Source organism: Enhydra lutris, unplaced genomic scaffold, assembly GCF_002288905.1.
Source record: "Enhydra lutris kenyoni isolate GAN:26980312 unplaced genomic scaffold, ASM228890v2 scaffoldscaffold2, whole genome shotgun sequence".
Lineage (NCBI taxonomy): Eukaryota > Metazoa > Chordata > Mammalia > Carnivora > Mustelidae > Enhydra > Enhydra lutris.
Window position 1 is genome coordinate 18136937 of NW_019154086.1, and position 14260 is coordinate 18151196.

The 14260-nt window shown below is 37.0% G+C and overlaps 1 protein-coding gene across 1 annotated transcript in view; it reads right to left on the reverse strand.

The window, feature by feature from the left end:
• LOC111149939 (epithelial cell transforming 2) overlaps positions 1-7554 on the reverse strand; it is a 61342-nt gene extending 53788 nt beyond the window's left edge. Inside the window, 3 exon segments of the mRNA XM_022507216.1 lie at positions 922-1001; positions 4153-4304; positions 7417-7554. Coding sequence (XP_022362924.1) covers positions 922-1001; positions 4153-4282 — 210 coding nt within the window. The 5' untranslated portion in view covers positions 4283-4304; positions 7417-7554.
• Positions 7555-14260: the final 6706 nt, after the last annotated feature.

The window sequence follows — 14260 nt, forward strand, 5'->3', positions numbered from 1 at the left end:
GAAATACGAGAAAGATAGGAAACATATAGGTAGTTGTCATGTGGCAAATGTAGACTATAAAAAGGCTAATTTACTGTTTAACATTTTATAATATACATCTATGAAAAAGAATGACGATATTTAAGTACCTACATGACTCCTATGCAAAAAGAATGGAATCATTTAGAAGAAAATTCTGAATAGGTGAATTGTTTGGACTTTATTTGCTAGGCTGATGTAATGAGCTGAATTGTATATCCTCAAAATTTACATTGAAGTCCTAACCCCCATACCTCAAAATGAGACTGTATTTGAATACAGGGACTTTTAAGAGGTAATTAAGGTTAAATGAGGTCACCAGGTGGGCCCTAATCCGATCTAATTGGTATATTTACGAGAAGAGGAAATTTAGACACACAGAGTTATCAGGGATGTGCATGCCAGAAGGGCCAAGTGAAGACATAACAAAAAAGTGGTGGCCATCTGCAAGCCAAGGAGAGAGACCCGAAGAAAAACCAAACCTGCCAACATCTTGATTTGAGACTTCTAGTCTCCAGAACTTTGAAAAAATACATTTCTGTTGTTTAAGCCACCCAGTCTTGGTATTTTGTTATGGCAGTCCTCACAAACTAATAGAGCTGGTATATAGGTCCCATCACCATTAAACAGAATTTAAGAACACAATCAAGAGTAGTGCAGCATGCCACATGCAATGAAATGCTTGACCTACCATATTAACAACACTTTTTATTAATTTTTCATCCGATTTTCCAGGACAACTTTCTCTTATCTTTATAACAGGGACTTCCATTATTTTAATAGTCTGTGGAAAAGAGACTTACGTATAAGATTAAGAAAACTATAAAATTATTTAAGCACTGATGGAAGAAAAATAGCCTTTCCTAAAAAAAAATTTTTTAAAAAAAGGCTAAAATTCCATACCTTTAAAGCTTTTGTAAGTTCTTCTTGTTTTCCAGCTTCCTGAACCAGTATCATTCTCGTTTCAATTTGAGGCATTTCTTCTATTAAAATTAAAAATGTTCAAATATGTTTATCAGGTACTAATATCAAAACCAGCAGTTCCTAAAGGAGTTGATCCCATTTACAATTGCACCCAAAACCATAAGATACCTAGGAATATATCTAACCAAAGAGGCAAAGAATCTGTACTCAGAAAACTACAGAATACTCATGAGAGAAATTGAGGAAGACACAAAGAAATGGAAAAATGTTCCATGCTCATGGATTAGAAGAACAAATACTGTGAAAATGTCTATGCTACCTAGAGCTATCTACACATTTAATGCAATTCCTATCAAAATTCCATCAATTTTTTTCAAAGAAATGGAAAAAATAATCCTAAAATTTTTATGTAACCAGAAAAGACCCCAAATAGCCAGAGGAATGTTGAAAAAGAAAACCATAGCTAGCAACATCACAATTCCAGACTTCAAGCTCTATTACAAAGCTGTAATCATCAAGACAGTACGGTACTGGCACAAGAACAGACACATAGATCACTGGAACAGAACAGAGAGCCCAGAAACAGACCCTCAACTCTACTGTCAACTAATCTTCGACAAAGCAAGAAAGAATGTCCAATGGAAAAAAGACAGTCTCTTCAACAAATGGTATTGGGAAAATTGGACAGCCACATGCAGAAGAATGAAACTGGATCATTTCCTTACACCACACACAACAACAGACTCAAAATGGATGAAAGACCTCAGTGTGAGAAAGGAATCCATCAAAATCCTTGAGGAGAACACAGGCAGCAATCTCTTCAACCTCAGCCGCTGCGACTTTTTCCTAGAAACATCGCCAAAGGCAAGGGAAGCAAGGGCAAAAATGAACTACTGGGACTTCATCAAGATCAAAAGCTTTTGCACAGCAAAGGAAACAGTCAACAAAACCAAAAGACAACTGACAGAATGGGAGAAGATATTTGAAAATGGCATATCAGATAAAGGGCTAATATCCAAAATCTATAAAGAACTTATCAAACTCAACACACAAAGAACAAATAATCTAACCAAAATGGATAGAAGACATGAACAGATATTTCTGCAAAGAAGACATCCAAATGGCCAACAGACACATGACAAAGTGCTCAACATCACTCAGTATCAGGGAAATACATATCAAAAGCACATTGACATACCACCTCATACCAGTCAGAATGGCTAAAATTAACAAATCAGGAAACAACAGATGTTGGTAAGGATGTGGAGAAAGGGGAACCCTCCTACACTGTTGGTAGGAATGCAAGCTGGTACAGCCACTCTGGAAAACAGTGTAGAGGTTCCTCAAAAAGCTGAAAATAGAGCTACCCTATGAACCAGCAATTGCACTACTGGGTATTTATCCTAAAGATACAAATACAATGATCCAAAGGGGCACATACACTGCAATGTTTATAGCAGCAATGTCCACAACCTAACGAAGGAAAGGGCCCAGATGTCTATCAACAGATATACAATGGAACAGTGGAATACTATGCAGCCAAAAAAAGAGAAATCTTGCCTTTTGCAATGACGTGGATGGAACTAGAGGGTATTATGCTAAGCGAAATAAGCCAATCAGAGAAAAGACAATTATCATATGATCTCACTGATACGAGGAATTTGAGAAACAAGACAGAGGATCATAGGGGAAGGGAAGGAAAAATTAAACAAGATGAAACCAGATAGGGAGACAAACCATAAGAGACTCTTACTCTCAGTAAACAAACTGAGGGTTGCTGGAGGGGAAGGGGGTGGAAAGAATGGGGTGGCTGGGTGATGGACATTGTGAAGGGTATGTGCTATGGTGAGTTCTGTGAATTAATGAATCACAGATCTGCACCACTGAAATAAATAATATGTTATATGTTAATTTAAAAACAAAAACAAAAACAGTTCCTAATCCCGGTTTTGGCTATATCTGGCATATTTTTCTGTCTTTGAGGAGATCATAACATTCTCTAAAACTAAAACAACTTAATTCTCAGTTTATTTTTAAAATTTGGCCATCTATCACTTTAGAGAAAGAAAAAACAAATTGCCATGGAGTATACAGTACATTAATGAGTACTCCTCGTAACCGAAAAAAGCATTCACTATTTTGCAAAGCCATCCTCTTCAACAGCACATGCAACTTCAGGACAGACCCATTTATAAAGTGGTTAAGGGAAGAAGTGGCTTTTCACCTAACCAGTCATAACTGGATAAATTCTAACAATGTTGCAGCTGGACTGCCCTCATATACAGAAAAAGTAATATTCAAAAATAAGGTGCTTTCTCCTTCAAAGCTGGGAAGCATTAATCCAAACAATAATCAAAAATCTATACAGTATAAGTGGCTAAAATCAACACCACAAGAAATAACAGATGTTGGTGAGGATGTGGAGAAAAAGAACCCTCTTGTGCAGTTAGTGGGAATGCAAACTGATACAGCTGCTGTGGAAAACAGTATGGAGGTTCTTCATAAAGTTAAAGATAGAGCTACCTTATGAGCCATCAACTGCACTACTGGGTATTTATTCAAAGAATACAAGAATACTAATTCAAAGGGATACACACACCTGTATGTTTATAGCAGCTTTATCTACAATAGCCAAATTATGGAAGCCAAGTATATCCATCATCAATTGGTGAACAGATAAAGAAGATGTGGAATATAAATATAATTAAATATTACTCAGCCATAAAAAGAATGAAATGTTGCCATTTGCAACAACATGGATGGTGTTAGACGGTATAATGCCAAGAGAACTAAGTCAGTCAGAGAAAGACAAATACCATATAATTCCACTCGTGTGAAATTTAAGAAACAAAACAAGCAAAGTGAAAGAAATAAGAGAGAGAGAGAGAGAGAGACAAAGAAAAAACAGACTCTTAATTATAGAAAACAAACTGATGGGGGGGCAGTTTAAATATGTGATGAGCACAGGATGATGTATGGAAGTACTGAATTTCTATATTATACACCTGAAACTAATATAACACTATATATTAACTAACTGAATTGAAGTAAAAACTCTAAAAAATCTACAAAGTATAAAGAGATTGTCAACAAATATTTACTCATAACTACTGTAGCTTAACAGTATTATAGTTAAATTCTAAATTTCTAGTCAGAAAGTTTAGGATTAAAACAGTGATTTGCTGTTTTAAAGCTGATTAATAGGTTTACCTTCAACATATGAAGCAGATCCAATAAATACATTTTCCTTAGAAATTTCAGTAACTTTAGAATCAAAAATAGAGGAGTCTGCCAAGCTTGTCCTCCCAGTAGTAGATGTTAAGACACTATTGTCAGCCATTATTAGTACTCTTCTCTGTTGGCTGAAAAAAATAAAGATTGAATAAAAATACATGAGTATTGGACAAAAACATGCATTAGAGGCTCTACTTTTATATCTAGAATTTATAAAAAGCAGTATTACTCATTTTTCTTAATACTGAACCAAAGAAATGTCATTCAACTTCTGAGCCTCAGTTTCCCCTTCTGTAAAATATACTACTACCTGACTGATAGGAATATAGTAAAACTAACAACGTATGAAAAGTACTCAGAACATTACCTGACATAATGAAAATTCAGAAGGTGGTCATAAATATTCTACTTCCTTCCTTCTCCATCCCTTTGCCTCAACCAATCCATTCTTCTTTTCCTATCTTCATTTACAATACTACCATCATCACTCAAATAATCCCTGTCAAAAACTAGATCTATCCTTACTCTTCCCTCTACTTTATTTGCCCTCCCCCAAGTTCCTACCAATCCTATCTCAAGTATTCTGGAACCTCACTGGGTTATCTCTGATTGTTAATTTATTGCCAAAACAGCTTCAAATTTTAGAAAAAGGAGCTGAGACCTGGCCCCATTTCTCTATGCTCAATGCTACAATGGCCACTTGGTCAACTACAACAGCTCCAAACAACTTTATCATCCTAAAAACAAATGTGACCATATCACTTTCCTGCTTAAACTTCCATGAACACTCTTCCCTATATTGTCAAGTCCAAATTCACCATCAGGTGTAGGTGTACAGTTTCATCCTAGCCTACCTCTTCAACCTCATCTCCTGTTTAATTCCCACAGTCCACATATATCCTATGCTCCAGCCACAATGTATTTCTCAGCATTTTTCAATCACAGATCACGATTTACTCCATACACCTAGTTACACTGAATAGTACTCAATTCTCCACCTAGCACAACTTTCAACTCCCAACCCACTGCTTTTGACTCATTCTCTGTGGATGTCTCTGTATATCTCGTGAGAGATTGCTCTCTTATCTGTATTTTCTTATTAATTTACTATCATCTGTCCTTTAAAAGATTTAACAAGAAAATTACACATGGGGTAATGCCAATATGACTCTGGACATTTAAGGAAACCTTTTCTTTTTTTTAAAGACTTCAGGACCTAAGAGTTGAAAAGCTAGGCAAACAGGAAATAAAGAAAAAGTTAAATGAATTTTCATCAATTCATATCAAGGGTATTATGTAAGCTTATTATCCTCAAGTTAATTTCCAGAATATTGGGCAAATATAAAGAGGAGGCCCTATCTTTATCTGGTACATGTCTGACCTACTTTAGCCTCCTACTTTTTTTACATTAATAAAATAAACAAATATCTTCCACCAGCTTTTTATCAAAGTAATGGTTTAAATTATATGCTATGGAGAAATAGCATTTAGTAAGGTGTCATTAACATCATACCTAGATGTTGATGCTAAGTAGCATGAATATATGCACATTAATAATATCCAAAGACCTAAGCATAACTGTTAGGCTCACACTTCAAAGCCAGGAAACCCAGCTTCCTGTCTCAACTCTGCGCTCAGTTTCCACATCTAAGAAGATAGCACAACTCAAATCCAGTTGTGATGAAAACTGAATATATGGCATCATAAAGGGGCAATTATTAACTTTCATAATATTCACAATGTGAACATGTTTAATTGTCTTACCATACATCCCTAGCAATCATTATTCTAAGGCTCTCCAAAGGAATGCCCCATTAGTTGTTAGTAACAGTCTCTACTTAGAATCAATGACAAATTCTATCCAGTCCTTATTTTTTTTAAGTCTCTTACACTTAAAAGTTCTCAGTAAGAAAGATTCTACAAAGGCTATCACTCAAAGTTCCCTTAAAAGAACCTTAAAAATAGTCAAGAGATAAACCAACATACTTTAAAGAATGAAGGAGGGATATTTTAATAATCAAAAACGCCTTATGAGTTTACCTTTTCTCTTATGCCTGTTTAAAGGCCATCAAAATAGGTAATTAAAAATTAAAACTGTGTCTGATAATATTGTATGTATATGATCAATATATTGCTGAAATAGCTTCAAATTTTAGGAAAAAAGAGAGTTGTATGTAAAGTTGATGACAACATCAGCACTCTGATTAAAAACGGAAATACACTCATTACTTTTTCACATTCATGTATTCTGTAAACTTGTATAAGAGGATTAGTGCTCATAAACCAATACAGCTTATTTCTCATCCAAGAACATAATCAAGCAGCTTTTGACTAAATAACTACAACACATGCCTCTTTTCATTCCAAAGAGAAATCCGTCACTTAAACAAATACCACTTTAGGTTTCTTTTTACTTATTTTTTTAGATAATCATTTTTCAGAAGAGCTAAATGAAATACTGGATACGATGGTGGTGTTACTGACAACAATAACATTAGTGCTAACATTAAAAACATTATGTTAATACTTAACGCTTAATATGTGACATTGTTCTAAGTCTTTTTACTTGTATTAATCTTTGAAACCATCCTAAGAGGCAGGTACTATTACGGTCTCCATGTCATAAAGAAGCCTAGAAAAGAGAGGTCAAGTAACCATCCAAGTCAGTAAAACAGGGATTCAAACCCGGGCTGATTCCAGAGGCTCCAGTTTTAACCACAAAGCCAAATAAATCTGTACCCCGGAGGAAGGCGCAAGCGGGCGGTGGGGGGGGGGGGGCGGTGTTAGGCGGAGGCCGGAATGGGCTGGCGTTTTTAAAAACTAAAAAGTCTACTTCCTACACAGAAGGCACCAAGAAGAATCCTAGAGCGAAACCACTAAGCACTCTAAGATAAGCCCCCAAAGGCAGCAGCGTGGGCAGCCAGAACCGCAGGGACAAGGCGGCTTGTCGAAACCACTCTTCCCAACTCCCTCCCTTCACCCAGACCTTCTTCCGGAAGAAATATCTCACCAGGTGAGGGATGAAGATGCCCAACGACCAGGACTTCGGGATCCCACTGCGCGTCACTGCTTAGCTGTTGGGAGCGCAGTGGGGGAGTTTCCAGAGCCAGGAAGCCTGAGCAGGGGTGCTTCGGAATTCGCGGTCATCGGGGTGGGGCAGTCCGACAAGAAAAGGAGCCCAATGCTCCGGGGACGTTGGCCCACTCCCACCTCCCCAACCCACATCCACAAAGTCCTCACCACTCTCAAAAAAACGCCTCGGAAGTCCACCTGTTCAAGCACTGATTCCCCTTACTGGTACCGCCATTCCTCGCGGGTGTCAGCCACAACCAATTCAAAAAATGAGCCTCCTTCTCTAAAAGCCATGCCGATTGGCGCGTGATGTCAACCTCCTACCCATAGGCTGCGGTCTCCAGAGGGGCGGTGATTGGCCACTGCTCTCCGCACCCTCCCCTCAGGAGCCGATGGATTGGCTCTGCGTGTGTTTCAAATAAACCTAACGGCTCGCACGTCGGAACGTCAGGAGTTGGTAGAGAAGTACCCGGATGTGACCCGGAGGCCGTAGCGATAGTCCCTCGTTGTGACAGGTGTGTCTGTGGCTACCGCTTGTTTACTCAATAAACTTCCATTTCCTGAGTCAAGTTTGAGTGGATTTCTCCGCCCCGCCAGCTTTTTTTTTTTTTTAGCGTCATTAAATCCTTTAAATCCGTGCTCCCACGGTTGAATTTTTCTTCACTGCTTGCTGGAAGCTGGAAGATTTTCCTGCCTGCGTACTTTCTGCTTTAGGAATGTTATTTAAATTTGGCTTTAGAGGCTTTGACTTTGGTGGTTGTGTTGGCCTGGAGGGGCCCTGGACAGGGGAACTCGTGGCTCTCCTGGTGGAGTTCAAACAGCAGCCGCTTGTTTAAATTCTAATGTATGTAAGCACTGCTCCGGTCTGGGGAATTTCACCGGTAATTAGAATAAATTCTTAGTGTTTCCTCGGACTTTTTTTTTTTTTTCTAATATAAGTTTACATTTGAATAAATGTAAAAATAGGTCAGGAGATTCTAGAATCTCTTGGAGCCAAAGTAAATTGTTTCCTGCTGCCTCCTGCGGCCACCGTGAGATCTTTTCTTTCCTGTAAAGTCTAGCCAAGAATTTATCCTTTGTCCTGTAATTACTAAAGCTATGGTGAAAACAATCTTTTATTTTCTTCAATTTTTAAACATAATGCCCTATAACATGATATCTTAAAAATACTTCTCCCCCCAGGTAGGTTTTGCATAGTTCCCAACTAAGCGCTGATTTAAGTAAAAGAAAGGAATTCCGTTGCCCAAACTTAAATCCCAGTAAGAGAAGGAAAACTTGTACTTTTGCAGTGGAACACTTCCAACCATGTCACACAGGTGAGAATTTACAAGTTTTTCTAATTTTGTCAAGCCACCTTAGGATGACTGGAAAGTGTGTAATGTAATCCAAAAAATGAGTGACACAGTCTGGTATTATTGGTCTCCCTGTTTATAACTGAAGAATATTTGCAGTCTGCCTTTCATTATAATGCTGTGATAACCGTTAAGGCAAATGAAAAGAAAAATAGTCATTGAAATTTCACTTTGGAATGTGCTTTCATACTTAAACCAGGGTGTGCCCAGCATTCCAAAAATTCTCACCAAGGAAACATACTAAGCTACTGAAGAGAGCAGCCTATTTCCTCTGTGCACTGCTCTGTTAAAGGGGCTTTGCACCCAAATCTAATGACCATGCCGTATCACCACACAAAATGTATGCTAGCCTAGCAAAAGCTATACTTGATTTCTTTTAGGGGATATATGGCAATTTGACTAACAGACAATACAATCTTCTATTTCATAACCATGTAATAACCTCCTTTTACATTTCCTATCCATGTGACCTCAAGCAAGTTAGTTAACCTCTCTATGCCTCAGTTTGCCCTTCTATAAAACGGTCGAATAGTACTTCATAGTTTTGTTGTGAGGATTTAATTGATGTAATAGAAACGGGTGCCTGGCAGGTTCAGTCTGTAGATCTTAGGGTTGTGAGTCAAGGCCTCACAGTGGGCATGGAGCTATACACACACACACACACACACATATATATTTTTAACATTTATATATATATATACACATATATATGTAAAACATTATATATTTATATTATATATATTTAAAACATATATATTTATAACATTTAATATATATTTATATTTTTATAATTACATATATTTAAAACATTAAAACATATTCTGGCATATGGTAAACATGCAAGAGAATGTTAGCTGTTAAAACTATTACTACTTTTACTACTATTGTTATTTCAACTAAGGGGCCCTATAAATTGCCTGATTATCTTCTCACCCCTGACCCCAAGAGCACTGGCACCTATGCCTCCCTTTGCCCTGCCCTACCCCAGCCACAAACTAGCCCCCTCTCCAAACAAGCTCCAAGCTTGATACAGCCAAGACCTTCATTGCTTTCTTTCCCTACCAGAGGGAGGACAATTTTTCTTTTATACCAATCTATTCTTCCTTTTCTCCTTTAAGGAAATCCTGCTGTGCTCAAACTGTCTCCTCTTGTTTCAAGACATAGCTCCCTTGCTGCTGCCCTTGGCCAGGCTTTTGTCCCCTTCCAAGGCAGGTCCTAGCTAAGATTCTTTATGTTAAATGTTAGCCTCTTTCTCCAGGCCCCTTCACTGGAAATACAGTTATTAAATTTATGTCAGCCTCTGTTTGTATGGGGTAGACAGGTAAATCAAAATAAGGAGAAATTTGAAAGAATAAACCATTAAACAATTCTTATATATCATCCACAACTCCTAGGATACCAAATGAACAGGTTTCAGATACCAAATACTAATTAACTGAATTTAAATGCTTCGTAGTAGTGTATGACATATTTTCCCCCAAGCAATAAAACGATATCTACAGATGGGGGATAAAAATTTTGAAGGTAGAGAAAATGAAATGTGAAAGAACTACTGAGATTCTTCCTTTGAGGATTAGCTTTCTCACCTCCATCTCCAAATTGGGTGACTCTCTTTCTTGACCTCCATAGCCTTATTCCTCTTCTAGTTTATTCCCTCTTATTCATATTTCCTCTTTTTCCTCCATTCCCGCACCCTCCATCTCCTTCTTTCAAATTCTTCAGAGCAGCAGAGAATGGGGAATTAGGAAAGTTAATTTTGAGTTACAGGATATCTTTCCCACCTCATACCCTAATAAGAACTAGTATATCTGAAAAATTATTAAATCTGTTGCAATAAATGGGCAATATCTGTTGTAGTGGACTTTGATTTTATTACCTAAAGCTGTAATGAAATATATTACAATTTCTAGATTTTATTTTAAAAATGTGAAATGTTGGGATACCTGGGTGGCTCTGCCATCTGCCAACCCATCTGCCTTGGGTTCCAGTCAGGATCTCAGGGTCCTGGGATCAAGCCCTCCATCGTTGGCTCCTCACACTCCCTGCTCAGCAAGGAGGCTGCTTCTCCCTCTCCCTCTGGCTCCCCCCTACCCTGCCCCTGCCCTGCTCATGCTTACTGGCCCTCTCTCTCTCTCTCAAATAAATAAAATCTTTAAAAATTTTTTAAAAATAAAGTGCTTTCATGTGGAGTGACAAAAAAATTTTTAAATGTGAAATGTTATCTACCAATAATTCTATTTTATAGTAAATTTAAATACTTCATCATAGGATTGAATGTTTTACTGTAACTAAATATTAACATTGTGATGTCATGAAATTGTTTTTTTCCTTCTAGCACCATCCTTACCTCCTCAAAGTATTTTTGAAGTCTGTACCTATATATAATGCCACACGAGATACAAAGATTCAGTTCCTCTAAGAATTTATCACTTAAGGTATTTATTTCAAAAATTTTAATGACTAGCCTTGGAATTCTGTCCTTTCTTGAAATTAATAACATTTTCCAATGGAAATGTCATATATCCAAGTAGGTTATAATGCAGCATCTTTTAAGCTGTCATCTCTGCCTATAAAAAAGCTTTAGAAATTAAAATCACAGGAGCCAGAAGAAGCCATTTTAGATACCTCAATAACCAGTAATTAGGATATGAATTGTATCTTTATTCATATGAATCATTAGGCCATAAATCACTTACCATAGATTTCCAAGGCTATACAAATTTAGCACTTAAAGTTTCACTTGGACAAAGAGAATTAGCTTTGCTTGATGGAGCAAGAGGTTTCCAAATATGGAATATGATGAGGCCATTATTTCAAATTATGTAATTTGATTAAAAAAATTTTAGATGTGGGAAAAAATCTCGGCTCGTTAGTTTCATTCCTTATTTTACAGAAGAATTTTACCAAGGCCAGCACCATAGAGGTTATATTCCTTACCCAAGGTCAGGTAACTAGTTAGTGGCAAAATCAACATCAAATGTTTTATTTTCATTAAGCTATTCTGTCTTTATTAAAATATTAGTGTTTATATTTTACATCATACTTGTAAAAGTGCCAATATCTTTATTTATAATCCATATATATATATATGTATTTTTTTTTAACCTTTAAAATACCTTAAGATACTTTCAATTACATAAGAGCCCTGTTGGTCTTGTTGATGTATGTATCTTCAGTAACTAGCAACAGTTCCTGGCATACATTAGGTGTTTCATAAATACATTGTAATTGATCCCTAAGAATAAACATTGCTCTCTAATCCATCCTCCCACCTGCATTCAGAGTGACATTATGCAAATACAAACTCATCTTAGCACCACCTCTTTAAAACACTTAAGTCCTACTAGGCCTGCATGGTCTAACCTCTACCTACATTTCCAGCTTCAACTTACACCATGTTCACTTTCTCTGAGTTCTATACCACCTTTTCTTCTCAAGGTTTTTTGCACCTGCTCTTCTCTCTACCAATCCTTCTGATCCCCATTCCTTCAATCTTATTTTATAATCTTATCTCTTATTTTTACTTTTATCTAACCCATTATTTATGACAATTTTTCAGGAAAAATTCAGTGGCATATTTCCAAAATTAATACATTTACATCAAGGATAAAATAATTTGCATCTTTGACATTCAAGTACATTACCCAAGAATTGAATGATTTTTATACCACAGCCAGTCCACTTATGAGTAGAAGAGTGTTAATGCTAATGGTTCTGATCTAATTCATGTATACTTGAATAGTTTATGAGCATAGGCAATTATCCATATCAAAAACTCTGCCAGTTAAGTTTTGCCAGCAACTTCATCTTGGTAGAATAGTGTTTGCCATGACAATAATTTGAATACTTTGATTGTACCTAGTAGTATTTTTGTTGCTACTGTTCAAATGAATGGAAAAAAATGGAATTGTTAATACAGGTGAAATAAAAATGGAAACCAGGTCATCCAAAAACGGTAAATATTTGACCTCAATTTTATGGTCATTTGCAATAAGCAGTTTAACTGTGGGTTTAATAATGAAGGAAAAATTACATGTAAGAAGGGCACCTGGGTGGTTCAATCAGTTAAGCGTATGCCTTCGGCTCAGGTCATGATCCCAGAGTCCCTGAATCAAGTCCAGCATCAGGCTCCATACTTATCAGGGAGTCTGCTTCTCCCTCTGCCTCCCGTCTCTTGATCAATCTCTGTCTCTATCAAATAAATAAAATCTTTTTTAAAAAATTACATGTAAAAAATAACAAGTTCATTGGGAAAATTATTTAAAAAGTGAGATTTTAAATGATATTTAAGTGCACAATGCAACTATATATAAATACTATGTATAGAAAAAAATTAACTATGAAGAAATACAAAAAATGTTCTTAGTGTTTGTATCTAGCCAATAGCATTTGAGATTATTTCTCCCTCTACTTTCCTTTTTTTTTTTTTTTTGTAATTTTCAAACTTTTATCATCATGTTTTAGTGAACAGTTGTTTTCCTGGCTGTTCAACATTTAACCCTTCCTTCCTAATAATAGTCTGATTTCCCTTTTGAGAAATCCCTCATGGGAATATGGTTTTAGTGAGAGGTACTGCTTCTTTGTTACCACAGATATGAATGGGGACACATTCTTCCCATGATTAAAGCTCTGCCAATCAGATGCTCTCTTCATCTCTTCATAGGACTTTGAATGTTTAGCATGTGCTAAAGCTATGGAAAGCAGTTAGGATCATATGTATTCTGATAGCAACAGCAGTATGCAGACCGGAGTCTTTGAGTCCAATAATCTCTGCTGGTGTTTCCACTACATACTCCTCCTCCTCTCTAGCTCTTGCCCATTTCCCAAGGTTGATCCTTACACTGATTCTGCAAAAAATAAAAATAAAAATAAATAAATCTTTTTTTTTTCCTTCAAGATAGAATTGATTTCTATTGCCTGTGACCAAGAGTGCTAAGATGTGTTGTGCTTTTACAAATACAGATCTTGTTGGCTCTACCTTCAGAATACATACAGAAGCCTACAAGTTCTTATCCCCTCCATTACCCTTTTGTAGGCTACTATCTTCCCTTACCTGAATTATTGCAGTAGCTACTAACTCATCTCCTCAGTTTCACCCTTAGACCTCCACTGTCTATTCTCAGTAAAGCTGCTGGAGCATGCCTTTTAAATCAGAAGTCAGATCTTGTCACTATGCTCAAAAGCCTTTCATGGCTTCCCATTTCTTCCATTCTAAAACCAGTGTTCTCACAATAGACTTTATGGCCCCAGCACAATCCTTACCAACATCATCACCTCTCCCCTGCACAGTTTTACTCACCTGTAGCCGCCCCAACCTCTTTGCTGCTCCTCGTGTCAGGAGCACGTGGAAGGCATGCTCCTGAGTCAGGCTGTTTCCTCTGCTTTTATGTTCTTCCCTCATACATGCATGACTTTTTTCCTCTTTTCTTTCAATTCTTCTTCAAATGCACTGTCTCAATCAGCCTAGGTGGCTACCCCAACCAGAACTGTAGCCCCTTCCCAAACACCTCTGGTCCCCTTTGCCTTGCTTTTTTTTTTTTAAAATTTCATAGCCGTTATTACCGGCAGTTATGTCATTGCTTATTGTCTGTCTCTCTATACTAGCATGTGAGCTCCACGAAAGCAGAGAGTCTTGTCTGTTTCGTTCCCTGGTATATTTC